Source organism: Astatotilapia calliptera, chromosome 12, assembly GCF_900246225.1.
Source record: "Astatotilapia calliptera chromosome 12, fAstCal1.2, whole genome shotgun sequence".
In the NCBI taxonomy this organism is placed as follows: domain Eukaryota; kingdom Metazoa; phylum Chordata; class Actinopteri; order Cichliformes; family Cichlidae; genus Astatotilapia; species Astatotilapia calliptera.
Genome location: NC_039313.1, coordinates 26,515,005 through 26,531,572, shown reverse-complemented (window position 1 = coordinate 26,531,572; position 16,568 = coordinate 26,515,005). Strand labels below are relative to the sequence as shown.

The window sequence follows — 16,568 nt, the reverse complement described above, 5'->3', positions numbered from 1 at the left end:
AGCATGGATTAGGTTTGCAAAGTTGCAACAAATCACAAGACTGCTGGAACAATGTCCTTTGGATAGACCGGAGTGCAGATGCTTGGCCATAATACACAGCACCATGTTTGGTGAAAACCAAATATCAGCACAAACACCTCATATCAACTGTGAGCATAGTGGTAGAGAGGTGATGATTTGGGTTTGCTTTGCAGGTCTAGGATCTGGGCAGCTTGCAGTCATTGAGTCAACCATGAACTAAATCTTTGCTAAAATTAGGTCATGCAATAGGACAATCATCCCAGTCAGACCTGCCTACAACAGAATGACTGAAAAAGAGAAGAATTAAGATGCTGCAATAACCCAGTCAAACCACTCAAATGCTGTGGTTGTACCTTAAGAGAGCTGTGTATACCTGAATGCCTGCAAATCTCAATGAATTGAAGCAATGATGCAAAGAAGAGTGTAAAGAAGTCATACTGCTGCTAAACCTGGTTGAATAAGCTGCTGAAATGTGCACTGTCCTGAGAAAACGTTCTTCATCACATGACCGTAGGCCTATTCTGCACAGATCAGAAAATGTTATCAATGAGTTAAAAGAAACGATTCTCTTTTTAAAACAAAACAAACTATAACTGTGAAGGACAGTAACACTATATTCAAGTTTTTGTGAAAAACGTGTGGTCTCTCACCTGATTGTGAGGCATGTTTATGTTTCAATTACATTTAACAGCTCACCTTTTTCTAACTTCTAACTCTGCCTTAGCTTCCACTGACTTCCAAAGGAAGCATCAGACTGCTTCACATTTAGTTGAAATCTTTTTGTCCTTTTTAAAATATTATTTTCGCTGTCCCCGAGCAGACCAAAACCAAGGTTGATGATAATAAAGCGAAACTGTGAAAACAAAGCCGTTAGCTGGAAGACACTAACAAACTCGACAGACTTGAGGGGACCGCATGCAGAGTCAGCTGATGATTACCTGTGGGCTCATCACAACACCAGTGTGATCCATCTGTTACAACATAAATGTGTGACTTATTGAAATGCTGAACATTGTACTTGTCAGTGCTGAATAATGTGCACATCTTATATGTACCGCCCACCGTGTGCTGCTCCTTTAAGTCGCATTTTAAGCGAAGAGCACCGGGGTGAGCTCGATGTCAGATGTGATCTGTGCAACTGATGAGGGTTGTTTGTCATCGCAAGCTACCTGAGGCATTGTGGCATTTGCTCATTGCTGGGGTTATTTAAAGCCTCGGGGGATTTGTAGAACTGTGTTGCTGTGATGGTGTCAAGGATCACTTCAGCTTTATTCATGTAAGAGGCTGCGATACTGCAGGGGAGATTGTGTCACAGTTCAGACAGGAATTTAAAAGCACAGCACCCAAAAAAAGGCACATTTGATTTATATGTAGTTTACTAGATGTTAGTAGACTTACAAGACGGTGCGAACGAGACAAAGGGAGCAGGCAGCGATCGGGTGTCCAACACAAACAAGCAACGACTGACATGAAAAGCAGACAATAGAGGAGAAAATTGAATATAAATAAAGGTCATGACAGAGTTTCCCTTTGTGGCTTTGACAGCAAAGTTCAAGTTTATCTAGTGTTACCATTTCATTCACATGATAAATATGTTTTTGTTTTAAAAAGTTATAATGTAGGATTGCTTTATTTAAAATATATTAATGTTGGCTATTGATAACATCAGGTCCTGGGGCGTAAATGTGAAGGATACAAAATGCAAAGGAGTGGATAGACTTTAAGCTTTAAATCAGGAATGTCAAACTCATTTTATATACTGACCACTTTAAGTGGACCAGACTGGTAAAACTTTCTGTCAGTGAAAAGCAGTTCAACTTCATATTTAATATCACAGACATCTCAGTACAAGAAAAACAAGTTCACTTTCATATATCAGTAAGCCTCTACATGATAAAGAAAATGTTTTTGTAGTTAATGAAAGAAATCAGTCAGCGCAACTCTTTGGGCTTACATTGTAAGAAGTGAATGTGTAGCCTGTTGGATTACTATCCTGTAATTATAAAGCAGAAAGTTTTTGTTAATTCACAAAAGATTTATTTTATGTTATTTATTTTTACTTTGCAAAAAAAAAAAAAAAAAAAAAAGAAATCCCAGGAATTTCTATAGTGGTGAAAATGTTGCAGGATGTGGCATGGTGGAATAATTGAGAGAATCTCCCACTAAACATTTAAATTTGGAAACTCCAGTGAGAGAAGTGAATATTTTAAAGGAAAATAGTTTTAATCTGGCCTGGAAGGTTTTGCTTTTAAAATAATCAAATGACACTGGAGGGAGGACTCGTTTTAATCAGGGTTCATGTGGATTTGTTGTCATAAAAAGACTGGATTGGAAACTGTTGGTATGCTGGGTTCAAGGAAGAAAAGCCTACTCCGGAATTGGGAGGTAACCAATGAGAGGAAATTGATCAAGACGTGTAGAGGAGGAGCTTGAGAGCTGAAGTGCCAGGATTTGATGTGGAAACCCACTCCCTAGCAAGGCAAGGTTAACAATTCTGACCGTGCCGACTGTGGGCCTTGGATTGCAGGCCAGAACTGCATCTTCAGCCACTAGTCTGCTTCAGAGGAAAAATAAATCTTGTGTACCCCATTTCCAGTTCATTTTCATTAGAACTTATTGCTTTCTTGTATGGAGGCCATTTTTATGGCCCACTTAACAAAAAATAGGAACTTTTCTGTCATTTAATTGTTTTCACTACTTTGGGTGTATTATCACTGTGGGGAAGGTCTTTATCAGAAAGACAAGCTGCAAAATTGATGAAATTACAGTGAAATGTCCAAAATTCCTCCAAAGTTTCCAAAGACGTCCAGTGGGCCGCATGGGGTCAAAATTCTTGCCCCTGAGCGTCGTGTTTGACAACCCTGTTTAAAGCTTTTCCTATTGTTAAAGTCTCCCCCCTTACTGTTGTGAGGGACCAAGCAGCCAAAGCAAAGAGGACACAGGAAAAAAATATCTTCAAAAAGGGTTTTCTTTATTTTAACCCTCAAAAAGTCCAAAATTAACAAAATTCAAAACCATACTTAGCAGGCCCATAAAAGAGGTCAACTAAATATAACTCTACAAAAAAGAATTTCCAGAAACTTCAACAAAACAAAGTGAGACACAACTTAACTCACAAACTGACCTAATTACAAAGACACATGAGGGTAACTTTTATAATGATTTGGCCAAACCATTTGAACACAATAAGGGGGAAAAACAAAACACACACTAATATTAACTAAGCACAGAATAACCTAACTAAACCTAAAACACACCTGCTCCTGGTAAGCTCATGGTTGGTCCTGCTGAGCAGGCATTTTGTCCCCAGAGTCCTCAGCCACGCCTTTTGCCCAGACAGGAAACAGCCACCGCCCAAACCCAGGTAACTCAAAGAAAGAGAAACATAATTAATATAACAAAACATTTTAGAAAAACCACACAATGTTACTATGTGCGCGCCTCATAATACCAGTGTTAGGTTTAACCAAATGATTAATGAAGAAAACTGCAAAGCAAACTAATAAAGTGAAAAATGGACTAATTTACCCCTGTGTGGCTGATGCCATCACAACTGTTCATAGTAATTAACTAACAGATCAACAATTAAATGACAGGAAAGTCCCTGTTTTCCTTTTATTTGAAAAGTCCACAGTTTAAAATAAAAGGAACATTTTCTGGGAACTATAAAAAACTTTACATTTCATAATTACAGGACAGTCTGAGCAACAAACTAACCACTTTTCCTGTAATTTTTCACAAAAGGTTCATCATGTAGTTTGATGGGTACGACCCACTTAAGGTCACCATGATATAAGTTTGACATCCTTGTTTTAGGCCAGCACATGATTATATGTGAGATTTGCTGTATTGTTTGGCAGCTTTTATCATTTAGAATTTGCCAAAAACAAAAATTGAAAACAAAAGCAAAGTCGTGTGTAAAAACTAAATACACCCATACAAAACAAAATAAGTGTTCCAGATTATTTGCCAGTGATAAGACCCTCCTTTGGAGAGTGACAGGTGGGAGCTGTCTTATCCAAATCTCTGACATCTAAGATGTGGTGTTCCCATTCTTAGTGAAGCATCTGCTGCTTTCCTACCAAAATACAGAGCTCTCTTAACACCTTAAAAATGGCAGAAGCTATGCATGAGTCTGTCAAGATGTCTAAATACTTTGAAAGAAGTCTCTCCCTTTTGAAGAAAGAAAACATTTTCTGCCAAAGTACTTTCTCAATCTGCATGTGGCAGATGCAGAAAGGTTTCAATCATCTGCCGATTTCTTTGGGACTTCTCCGTATTCAGCCGAAGAGGAGCCTCATACCAACTGTGAATCATGGTGGTGGAAATGTTATAGTTTGAGGTTTGCTTACTGCCCTCGGGGACTGGGCAGCTTGCAGTCACTGATTCAGCTAGAAATTCTGCATCATATCAAGTGTGAGGCCATCTGTTTGAAGGCTGAAGCATATCCTTACTCCTTTCATAAAAGCCGATTACATCTCTGGATATTTTTGCCCCATAAATTAGCTTTTAAAAGCCCAGTTTGCTTGTGGTTATCTTCACTTATGACACTATTATATATGAAAGTGGATCAAGTATTTCATTTCTCATAATGTCAAAACACAAAAATTAAATTTAGATGCATATAAAAAGACTGTAATTAAAAAATAGTCAGCATCCCACTTTCTCAAAAAGTTCAATTTCCCCATCTCTGAATGACAGCATGGGTAGCAGGACAGCTTTTAGTTAGTGCATAGATCACACTTTACAAAATCAGCACATACATGTATGCATAAGGTTCCTTATCACTGCCTGACATATGGATGTATTTATACTAACTAATATGTGCTGCAATATAAAATACTGGCATGGAACAATATTGCTGTAACATGAGTGACTGATCCGTTCTGTCCTGATCATTTCATGCTTACATCATAGGTGAGCTGTAAACAGGGCCATAAACTAATTCCCTAAAAGAAAGACCTTGATCTAACCTGACTGAAACGTGTGTGAAAGGTAAACATGAAGTGTTCAAATTTACGACGGTGTCACTATCAATACACGGTGTGTCTCTAGCACCTTGAGCGTCATTTGTGGAACAAACAATCATAATTCCTTTTAGTCTTACAGATTAGACAGTATCAGCACTACGAGACCGCTTACTACGCCAACAAGGTTAATAAGAATAAGGTTAATAAAGCTGAATAAAAGAAAAAGGAGACACACAGCAGTAAAGAGAGATGCTTGAAATAGCTTGGCAGTGCCAGGAGTTGCACAATCATGTAAATGGAGGTTTGTAGACCTCTATTCTGTTCTGAACACGTGCAGGCTGATTTAAGGAAACCTCTCAATTAAGCGGATTACAGTGTCACACTTATAAAAGGGTGTCTAGAAGTATGTTTGTGCACACAGCGTGCTCAAGCTGCGATTGATTTTACTCCGGGCCAGAAGAAATGCATCAGCAGTCTGTTCAAAGACTTTGACTCCCATGTGTCCCGCCAAGAATCTGCCAGATGCAAAATATCAAAGCGATAAGGACCTGGAACAACAACTTGGCCCAGAGTGGTCCAGTCACCCTCATAAATCATCACATATTCATAAGCACACTGTTAGTGATAAGCTATCGCCGAGAAATATCGGATGTCATCCTTAGCATCAGATCTTAAAATTTACATGAAACTTTATTTAGTTCTCACTCTTCTCTATATTTTGTTTAAACAAAATATAGTCCACACGCCTCCACAGGTGTGGGAGGAGTTCACTCACTGAACTCCTCCCACACCTGAGTTTTTGTTTCAGCTATAGGTGCCTGTGCGACGTTCCGGTTGGCCTTTATCTGTTAGCTCCCTCCAAGGTCCCACAGGCTAGCCAAGCCTGATAGGACTCCTTTAGCTTAATAGCTCCCTTCAGCTCTGATGTCTTGCATCTAGTTTGGAGATTACCACCACGAGAGGTACCAGCCACCTTACAATCCGTTCTTCATCTGTGTCCCTAGTCTCTTTTGGAATACTGTCCAAGTTCTCCCAGTCAGAAAGTTAAAGATTTCACAGGCTGCCAGGCATTCCCAGCAAACCCTCACTATACGTTTAGGTGTGGCAGAACATCAGACTAGCATTCTCCCACACTACCTGATGGGTCTGTCTAGCACAAACCCCTATTGCTGGAACGCCAAGACAATTCTACTATGACAGCAAAAGCAAGACGCAAGTCACCAGAGCTCTTTGTGTTACTCGTGCACGAGGGAGAGAACTGTGACGAGCGCTGTTCCTTCCGCTCAAACCCCAGTCGCTCTTGTCTGCTCCCTCGTAACACTGCTCTTTATTGAGGTTACATGAATATGCATAAGTTCATTAACAAGTGACGTCTTACATAGGCATACATGTGAACAAAGAGTACCTTGTCTGTGTGTACGTATAGGCATGCGTGTGTGTGTGTGGTCAAGATGTGACCCTGTGAAGACTCCCCACACCTACTGGCACCAGGGAATCCAGCAGTTCACTTAAACAAAAGGCTCTTACACTCAAACAGATATAGGTGTGTTTGCTATACCATATATCAGCAAGAGAAGATACAATCTCTCTCATGACCCTAGGAGGTGGGTGATCTATGCCAGAACACTCTGAAGAGGCGTGAACATACTCCCCTCTTCACGCTACACAGGGTTGTTACAGACCTAGGATGAGACATTCTTTCAATATGCAATCGATTATAAAACTCTAAGCATATATGAATATATATTTCTAAGCATAAATGACAATCAACAATATAAACCTAACACTACCTGAACCAACTCCCCACCAGGTGTTCATCAGCTCCTCTTCACCTGATTGTCGTGAACATATAGTCGCAGATCTGATGATACAATTACAGACTCAATCATCAATCTGTGACCTAGGGCGTCCTGGTGCCTCGTGCACTTATAAACATCCTAATATTCGAACATTGTTTTCCATATAGACAAACTGTGATTTGCACAGAACTTGACTCGGTTCAGATCAGACAGGCTGTTCCTCCTAATCGTGCCCCTATAGGTCTTTCATCCACTGGCAAGCTGAGGGGACACGAATACCCACCCCTGCCTCCAACCTCATCATGGGCAAGTCTAAAGGAGGAGACTGGTTCCAGAGCCCAAGTCATGTGTTGAGGTGAACCCGACTATATCTCAGCCTCAGACACGAGCTCAGGTTCCTTCCCCGCCAGAGAGGTTACGTTTCATGTCCCCCTGGTCAGCATTAATAGAATTGCCAGGTCTCCGCCCTTGGCTGCTGCAAAACACACATTGTACCCAATTCCTACAGCACCTCCTGAAGGTGGTGGGCCTACAGGAGGGTGGTCTATGTCTTTTCTTCAGGCTGCATCCAGCTGGGTCCCATGGGCTAAGGCACAATCACCAGTTTGCCTTGGAGACCCTATCAGGGGCAAGCACAAAAGCCCCAAACAACACACCCCCTGGGATCACTGGAACACACAAACCCCTCCAACACAGTGAGCTGGCAATTCGACAATGGGCCTGAGCACCATTTAAAGCTCAATTAAACTCTAATTTGAACCTAGGCTGTAGTCTAATATCTTAAATTATTTTGTTAAGTTATTAAGTTTCTGATTTATGTGGGATTTTTCTAATGGTAATAAAGTGCATGTCTAAGTAATCTGTCGATGTGACTAGTTTCATTTATCAGACTGCCTTGCACAGCAGTATGACTTTCTTTCTTTCTTTCCTTACATACCTACATACAAATGCAACTGAGCAAAGTGTGACATTTCACAGCACCACCCTTCCTTCCTTGTTTTAGCTTGCTAGTGTTAAAAACTACACACACTTGTACACATACCTTATGTAATATAAGCTTTCTGTCCAAATAGGGCCCTATTTGAATCAAGTGTTGTGTACAAGCACAGGGGGACTAAATAGCAGATATTGTGTACCAACTGCAGTAAGTGATCAAAGAGTGCTTAAATCTTTTAAGTGACAGCAAGATGATGTTTCCAAAATGTTTAGAACATGTTGTCTGTTTCTTGTTCTACCTTATCATGTCATGTGAAACAAACCTCCCCCTGCTTTCTGGTTGTGTGCACTGTGAACTGCGACACCATTTTTGGCTGGAGAAGCAATGTTCCCTTATCCACTCGAAGTCTTTTTAGACTGCTCCGACTTCACCGGCCACACTTCCTTTTACCGAATCAAGCTGTCGCTTTTCAATCAAACCGACATGGTGACACATGCGGTCAGGAAACACAATTTCAAGTCATAACAGTGCACAACTGTCTAGACATTAGAGATTTGCTCCAAGAAGTGTTTTCTTCTTCTCCTTCCATCAAAACAGCTCCAGTTCAAAGAAAACTCAAAATGTGACTGACAGCAGCGCTGATTGCACAGAGAAAGGGCGACCGCGGCCAAATAATATGGCAATATTGCAGTCCTGGAGCATTTCTTTTTTTCATTTCAGCAGTCCTGCTCTCCTCTGAAAAATATGTGCATAGATTTGTCGTCTTGAGTGACTTGAAACTCGTGTCTCTATGTCGAGTAAACACCCACAGAGCTCTGGTGGCAAGTCATTACACAGTTCTGCTTCTCAGACAAACAGCTATTACTGTTGTTTCAAACAGGCTCCTCTTCATACAGGAATGTGTGGGGACAGTGTGAAGATGCAGTTAAGAATCTGTTGCACAAGCAAGGGAGGTGCAAAAAAAAAGGGTTTAAAATAGTTCTAGGTGTTAGCTGCAGAGGGATCAGAGCTGCGAGCTTATTCTTGATGATGCTTCAGTCGGTTTGGGTGAAGAAAAGCCTGTGATAGGTGCATATGGCAGATTCAGAGAACATTGCCCCTGGGTGGTTAGCAGATATGCAGATCTGAGACATCTCACAGACAATCACAAAGGCTGGTGATCTTTATAACTAATGGAGAAGTCAGCTTATGTCTTAATGCAGGCAGTGTCTATCAGTATTCATTATCAAACTCTGGCAGCAGATGATTTTAAGATGCGTCTCACTGGCTTTGGGGACATAACACACAGAAAGTTGTAGGCACATTAGACGCTGACATTCACATCAATCCAAAATTCATTCTGCAGAACTATAATGAGTGAAATTTGTGCCTGAATTTCTCAGTTCCATATACGGAAACAAAAGCACAATTATGATATACAGTACCGTACAAAACTCTTCAACCACCCCTCATTTATTTATAATGGGAAATAGGTGCTGTGCAGTGATTCATTGAAACGTTTGCAACATAGCATATAGGACAAAAACAGAGTTTATACAATTCTAACAAGCTTGAAAGTCAGTACTTGCTATGATCACTATTATTCTTCAACACAGCCTGAACTCTCTTAGCTACGCTTTCTTGTCATGTCTTTAAGGACTCTTCAGACATAATTCTTCAGGCTTCTTGAAGGACATTCAAAGCTCTTCTTTGGATGTTCCTGCTTTTTGTTATGTTCACTGTTGAGATGATCCAACACTCCTTCAATAATAATATGGTTCAGACTCTTGGAAAGACTAATCCATGACACTATCCATGTATGTTTTTACTGCATTAGAAGCGTTTAGAGCAGGGGTCCCCAACTCCAGGCCTCAAGGGTCTTGCAGTTTTTAGATGTGTCCGTGATGTGTCCACCGTGTTTTACAGATGCTATAGACACTTTCTTCATAAGGAGGTGACTTTCACATACTGTTTGTCTGCTGTTTTCTGTGTGTTTTACACCTGCCACTTCTTCTCCTGTCCTCCAGTTGTCAAGCTACCCCTCAAAGTTTTTAAGCACATGGTGAGATATGCCAACTTTTTTGCCTAGTTGTTATTTGTGTATTGCTTTGTTGGGGTAAAAATACTCTTTTATACCTGTCAAACTGTGTTATCACTGTCAAAGGAGCTTGCAAAGAAAAGCGTCTGGACTTCTTTAAGTTACTTGAAGACGTTTCACCTCTCATCCGAGAAGCTTTTCTTTGCAAGCTCCTTTGACTATGATGATCTGGATGACTGAGAACCTTCACAGACATGTGTTATCACTGATATATATTTTTATTCAACTAAAGAAATGGGAACAAATTACATGTTTTGTGACAGACTGCTCTCCATTAGGTACAATTTTTAAAACTACACCTTTGCTGAATTTCTTGTTATGTGTGGACAAAACACTGGTTCATCCCTTAAGTTAATCACCTTTTTTCATGCTTGAATGCTTGTAAGTCAGGGTTAAGTGAACAAAAAAGGGGGAAAAGGTCAGGAACAAGGCCTGAATTCACAAGACTGAAAAACAGTCAGTGTCCAAAGAAAAACTCTGAAATAGTTTCAGAAAGCCTGGAGAACCACTGATCAAGACCACTTTAAAGAATTAGCAGAAACTCAGGCTCCCTGGAAGCCAAACACAAAAAAAGGGACGACCGGCTCAAGACTTTTGCATAGTACTGGATTTCATTCTATACTTTATTGTTATACAGCAAGCACTGTCTGGTTTTTTAAAATGCGCTAAAAAAAAAAAATAACACGTGAATATAAATTTACTGTGATATTACGGCAATTCCTCATCTGGGAGACATGAAAGCTGACGTCGTTACGAGAAACCTCCGCGTGCCCCTTTTCCAAGAAACAAAAACGGATCATCTGATGTCACTAATACATGTCTCCAGGCTTCAGGTGGGTACGGCCAGCGTCGGTCTGGCTGAACCAAACCATATATCAAACAGCTGAATTTCCCCATTGGCCCCCGTGCGTGTGCGAGAGCGCGTGAGTGCGCGCGCCTGCGTGCGCGCGTGCCAACCACGGAGAACTTATTATGTAAGATGTTCCCAGTCGCATCTCTGCCTGCAAGTGTGAGGCATGAGGTCGCTTTAAGAGACATCTCAGCTCCTACCAGTGGTCCTGGCAGGACACCACCTACCTCCTCCTCGACCACAAACTCTCAGCTTTGTCTCACTTGATGCACAGCGGCGCGAAGAAGTCCTGGAAGAAATAAGACTCGGTAAGAAACGGTGGCTAATTAGTGTGCCATTTCCTCTGGCTTCTAACTCTTGCAGGTGGCGATGGGAGTGAGTAATTAAAATTCCCAGGACGGTTATTTATTTTTCATCATATGCTAAAAGAAAGCTCTAATGACCTTTTTCTAGGTGATGGCTCTCTGTAGGCTCGTGCGTTCTTGCGCGTAGAGTTTTTAATAACCTGATCGCTCGCGCTGGGATTGTTGATTCCCGTCGCTTGTCGGTCTCCCCAGTCCAGTGGGATTTCCTTCCTTCCCTCGAAATATTTGCCCCCCTGGTCAGACTGATCTCCAAAATGACATGCTTAAAGTCTAAGTGGAGCTTTATATTGGACATTTACCGGTTTGTGATGTGGAAATGATTGACGAGTCTCCCCCCCGGACAGAAAAGCAGTTGGCATCTACCAACAGAGGTCTCCTTCACCTGTCCGGAGCTGAGAAAGTCCGCCCAAGTGCGAGCAGACGCACAGCTGCAGAGAGACAGTGGATCCAGGACAGAGCTACAAAGACCGAGGGTAGGGCGCGCGCACACAATCATACTATCATACTTTTCATTGATTTATGCGTTTCAGCCTCTGTAATAATTCATGTGCTGACTTTGTGTCTTGGCAAAGTTGTTTGGTTTGGTGACAGAGCAGGGATAACAACACAGGGTGGGGGGAATCTACATTTTGCATTCATCTCTATTTCGAGATAAATCCCCACGAGATATAATTTCTCCTTCTGTGTGGTTTTTTTTTCCCCCTGCAGTGACTTCACACATTCCTCCCATTCAGACTATTTTTATTGTTTCCCCACCCAGCAGGTTTCCTACTTGTGTGTAATCTGGAAATAATCGGTATAATTTACACATTAAGGATGAAATCTAATGTCAGCTTTTAGCAAAATTTCTCGTTACTTTTGCTTCTACTCCTCCGCCTGCAGACACCGCACAATGGGAAGCACTGCATCGCTTCACAAGTCCAAATTCTGTCATAAATATTCTGCATCAAGGCTCTGAAGGATGGGTCTTGGCTACATGTCCGCCATATGCGTTGAAACAGAGTCAGACTAAGTTTGGCACCCAGAAAAAGATTGTGTACCACAAATGAATTCAAGTCATTTTAGCCTCCAAGTTCAAGTATATACCTGAGTTATTCTGGTTCTATCTGTGTACCGCAGACGAAGCGACACATTCTAATAGGACATCAGAGCTCATTATCGAGACAGCCACGAGCAATTAATGTCCTACCTGTCAACATTTATCATTGTTAAGGAGTGCTCAATTAAAATGATAAATACTTTCCATCCTTTGGTGATTTAATCCTGTCAGCATGTTTGCAAAATTATTTTCTAGGGAACTGAGCTGTGGGCAAACATCTCAGTTAATCAGGGCTCTTTTTACTGCTGTGCATACGCACTTACAATAATTATACACATGCGGATACACACACTACTCAGAAGTCCTTGGCCTTGGTGGAGTGGAATTGTATTTCTGCTGTTTTCCAGTGCAGCCGTTTCTCGGGAACTGTAAGGACTGTGAGGCTTCTGTGAATGTCCAGTGACGATGAAAGCTGTTACGGACAGAATAAATTCCCATCACTTGATAAGAGTGATTGGAGGGGGGGTGATTGTTTCTGAAGGAGCAGTCATTATCACTGTTATTGTGATGGAAATTTGAACCAGCATGCCATTACAGCGACGCCGCAAAAACCTAGATCTGTGCTTTTTCTCTTATGATATTCCATCAGTGCATCATTTATTCTCATTGCCTGCTTGCAAAGATTTATAATTTTAAAAAAAGTGGGGGTCTGTGTTCTGCTCGTGATATCTGCATAGCGAGATTAATTATCCCCTTCATCAGTTTCTGTTTTTGTTATATGGAAACTACCTCTGCTGCGTGCGAAGTTGAATCTCCAATACTGAACACACTCTTTTAAAAAGACACTTGTGGAATGGCATCCTGATGCGCTGCACATTTTAAAATCCTATCCTGCAGCATGGCAATCAGTTCTAATGGGTAAAATGAGCTTTTTAGCGAGCGAAGGTCAATTTCCTGTCATGCTGGTGTGTTTGTGGTTGCTACATTTAAATTTGAGCAATAAACCGAAGTCTTCATTTCTTAAAATTCCATTACTGTGAAAATAAAAAAAACTCCAATGATGGAAAGTTTTGTTAAAGGTTGCACATTTCTTTTCCTGTTTTCTTTTTTCCAGGCCACAAAGGAAGACTGCTTTAAAGACTGGCTGAGCTTAAGGATTAGGGAAAACTCTTATATCATTCATAAAATAATTACAGCAGGTGCTGCAAAACAATCTGGTTCGATTGGTCCTCTGTGTTCGAAGCGAGCCTGGGAAAACTATTGCCATGGAGCTGCAGCACAGCACCAATCACAACCAAGCCTCGTGGAATTCGACCGAGGACTGCTTGCTGTCGGTGAGTGGCACCACGTTACTCATCATTGCTTACAGTACAGTCATGGCAGTGGGGCTCATTGGAAACTCCTGCCTGGTGTTTGTCATCACACGGCACAAAGAGATGCACAACGTGACCAACATCTTCATTGTCAATCTGTCCTGCTCAGACATTCTCACGTGCATTATATGCCTGCCGGTCACTATTATCTACACACTGATGGACCACTGGATCTTAGGAGAGACCCTCTGCAAGCTCACACCTTTCATCCAGTGTATATCAGTCACTGTCTCCATCTTCTCCCTCGTTCTGATCGCCATGGAGCGCTACCAGCTTATCGTCCACCCGACAGGATGGAAACCCATGGTAGCCCACTCCTACCTGGCTGTGGCTATCACCTGGATTGTGGCCTGCATAATCTCAGTGCCTTTGCTTTCCTACAACGTACTCATTTTGCCTTTTCAGAACTTCAGCACTCCACTCCCAATAAATGACAACTTTATTTGCATGGAGCAGTGGCCGTCAGTTAAGGAACGGCGAGCTTACTTCACCTCCCTGCTCGTCTTTCAGTACTTCCTCCCGCTTATCCTCATCATGGTCTGCTACCTGCATGTCTACCTTCGCCTGAGGAGGAGGAAGGACATGGTGGACCGCAGCAGGAACACCGCTCAGAAAAAGAACAAGGGCTCCACGAGAATAAATGCCATGTTAGTCGCCATAGTCGTGGCTTTCGCCCTCTCCTGGCTCCCGCTCAACGTCTTCAACACGGTGTTTGACTGGCACCACGAGCTCATCCCGTCTTGCAGCCATGACATCATCTTCTCGCTGTGCCACCTCACTGCCATGATCTCCACCTGCGTCAACCCGATCATCTACGGTTTCCTCAACAGCAATTTCCAGAAACAGCTCAAGTCCACGCTGCTGCGCTGCCGCTGCTGGGCCGTGGTGGAGAGGTACGAGAGCGTGCCGCTCTCCACCGTCAGCACAGAGGTCACCAAGGGGTCGATTTTGAGCAACGGCTCTGTCAGCAACAATACGTAAATCCATACTTTTTTTCTTTTTTTTTCTTTTTTTTTAACTGAAAGACAAAGAAAGCAGCTGGTGCTCTTCAGCCTTTATTGTGTCACTCTCCAGAGATTTTCTTTCTTTCTTGGTTTGACATTTGCAAAAGGTAGACTCTTCAGGACGGCAGTCCAGAAGGAGCAGGCTGAAGAGCCCTAAGCAGGATGGCAGGTTGTCCTCCAATCAGTATGAGTCCACATGTAAGAGGAAAGAGAACGCAGTGATGGTGCAAAGGTTGGACAGGTTTACAGGATATTTACAGTATGTATAGTCTTTTCCCCCACGTGCTGTCGCATATAAAAAAGAGGAGATGCCTTTTTACTCTGTTACACCATGTTTTCTCTCTGCAATGATCTGCTTGGAAATCATGTTTAAATGCATATTAGCACCCCAAGAGAGTGCTGGAAGGACAAAAAAGCAGGTGGGTCGTGGAGCAGCAAATGTTTTTATTTTTATTTTTATTTTATTTTTTATTTTTTTTATCTGGTGTTAATAGTGATGACGAAAACATCGAGGGGTTGTGAACTGCAACATGTAAATGATTATCAACAGAGTAGCTTAGAATACAACCAAAGGAGGGAACATTTGTGCATTAGATGTAGCTCTAGGTGGAGGACTTACCGGCATCATTTTAATGCATTTCTTATTACCTAAACCCGCCACCGTTGTCGCTTTAATGGTCTTTTGCAGAGAACCTTGGCAAAAGATGAATGCATTTCATGCTGTTTGACACGTCCATGCTCCTGTGTGTGTGTGTGTGTGTGTGTATATAATACAGATGTGTAGGGGGGTCATAAAATGTGCGACACAGCCACCATTTCTCAATCGCAATAAAACAAAATAGAAGTGGCAGTAAAGGACAAGAGCGGGCTCCTTCCGTTGTATATAAGATAAAGCACAGTTTTAGCGTGTGGTGTGCAATAAAAAGCACTGTGTAGCATAGCACTATAGAAAGTATCTCTAGGAAATGTGTTGTAATATTTGCTTCATATTTAGCTCTTGTACTGACTTTTTTTTTTTTTAACTCTTTTCTTTGTTTCTGCCTTGCTTTACATGCTGGTTTGAAGCTGTCATCTTGCAGGTCAAGTTACCCAGGAAAGTAAATGCTACCCTTTGACCAGAAGGCTGGTCATTTAGCGCTGGTTTGATATATTTTTTTGTGTTATATAGTGTACATGGGGGGACCCTCCAAACCCTTCAACTTCTAAATATTAAATATTTCAAACTCTTTGTTTCTTTCTGAGGTCAAATTCTGTGTGCTGCCTCAGTGTGCATTATTTAGAAGGGGGAAGTCTGAGATCACAACACATTTTAGATGCGCTCGTAGTGTTGAATAAATCAGTGTTGTGTTTGGTGCAATAGATGTTAAACAGCACGGGAAGGGGAGGAAAGTGTATGAGAGATCAATGGGAATTAGTGCTGAATATTCATATTCGGGGAATGCCTGCTAACGCTCATGCTTCGTCCTGTCTGAAAGGGAGATCAAAGACCAACTGCGAGAGATTTTTTATTTTTTTATTTTTTATTTTATATTTATTTTATTTTTGCTGCCAGGTGCCTTGTAGCTTTTATGATATTTCAGGAGGTCGAGTGTAAGATGTTTTCACACTTTACAAAGACCCAAACCTGTTCACCTGCCATGCTGTTTTCCAAAAGGCAGCTTAGCCCTGAAGAGAGCTCTCAGGTCCTTGTCAGCATAATTGACTGCATGCTTCTGCTGGCCTGTGCTGCCCTTTGCTGACTTCCAATCCCCTCTCCTTTCCCATATTTCACTCCTCTAGTCTGTTTCCTTTCAGAACACCAGCCGAGTGAAGCAGAAGTGTTCATTCCCCCCGCCCTTGCAATAAAGGACCCAAGATGCCAGAGGTAGTTGCAAACTCCAGTGGCACTTGACAACGAGTGGAACCTAAATTAGCCCCCCCCCCCCCCCTTTTTTTTTTTTTTTTTATTACATTGTTACCAATTGTAACCCAGTCTACAAGCACATTACTGCACTACGAAATGAAGCTCAGCTGGAGACAAATACTTAATGAGTCCACAGGGCCAGTCTCTCCTTGTCAGTCGAGCTGTTCCAGGAAGACTGGGATCTTGGCTCTGTGCATTTTAATTTAGAGAGATTCTCTTTTTTTTTTTTT

General features: G+C 41.8%; 1 protein-coding gene across 3 annotated transcripts; it reads left to right on the top strand.

The window, feature by feature from the left end:
• The first annotated feature begins 3,300 nt into the window (after window positions 1–3,300).
• On the top strand, window positions 3,301–15,663 carry npy8br (neuropeptide Y receptor Y8b). Of its 3 annotated transcripts, none has more exons than XM_026188752.1 (3): window positions 3,301–3,385; window positions 11,364–11,492; window positions 13,173–15,663. In XM_026188752.1, exon 3 carries the CDS (start codon window positions 13,324–13,326, stop codon window positions 14,410–14,412), a length of 1,089 nt encoding a protein of 362 aa, XP_026044537.1. In that variant the 5' UTR covers window positions 3,301–3,385; window positions 11,364–11,492; window positions 13,173–13,323; the 3' UTR covers window positions 14,413–15,663. The 3 variants fall into 3 exon arrangements, with proteins under 3 accessions (XP_026044537.1, XP_026044538.1, XP_026044536.1); XM_026188751.1 differs by lacking the exon at window positions 3,301–3,385 and adding an exon at window positions 10,740–10,962; XM_026188753.1 differs by lacking the exon at window positions 11,364–11,492.
• The last annotated feature ends 905 nt before the right edge of the window (window positions 15,664–16,568 follow it).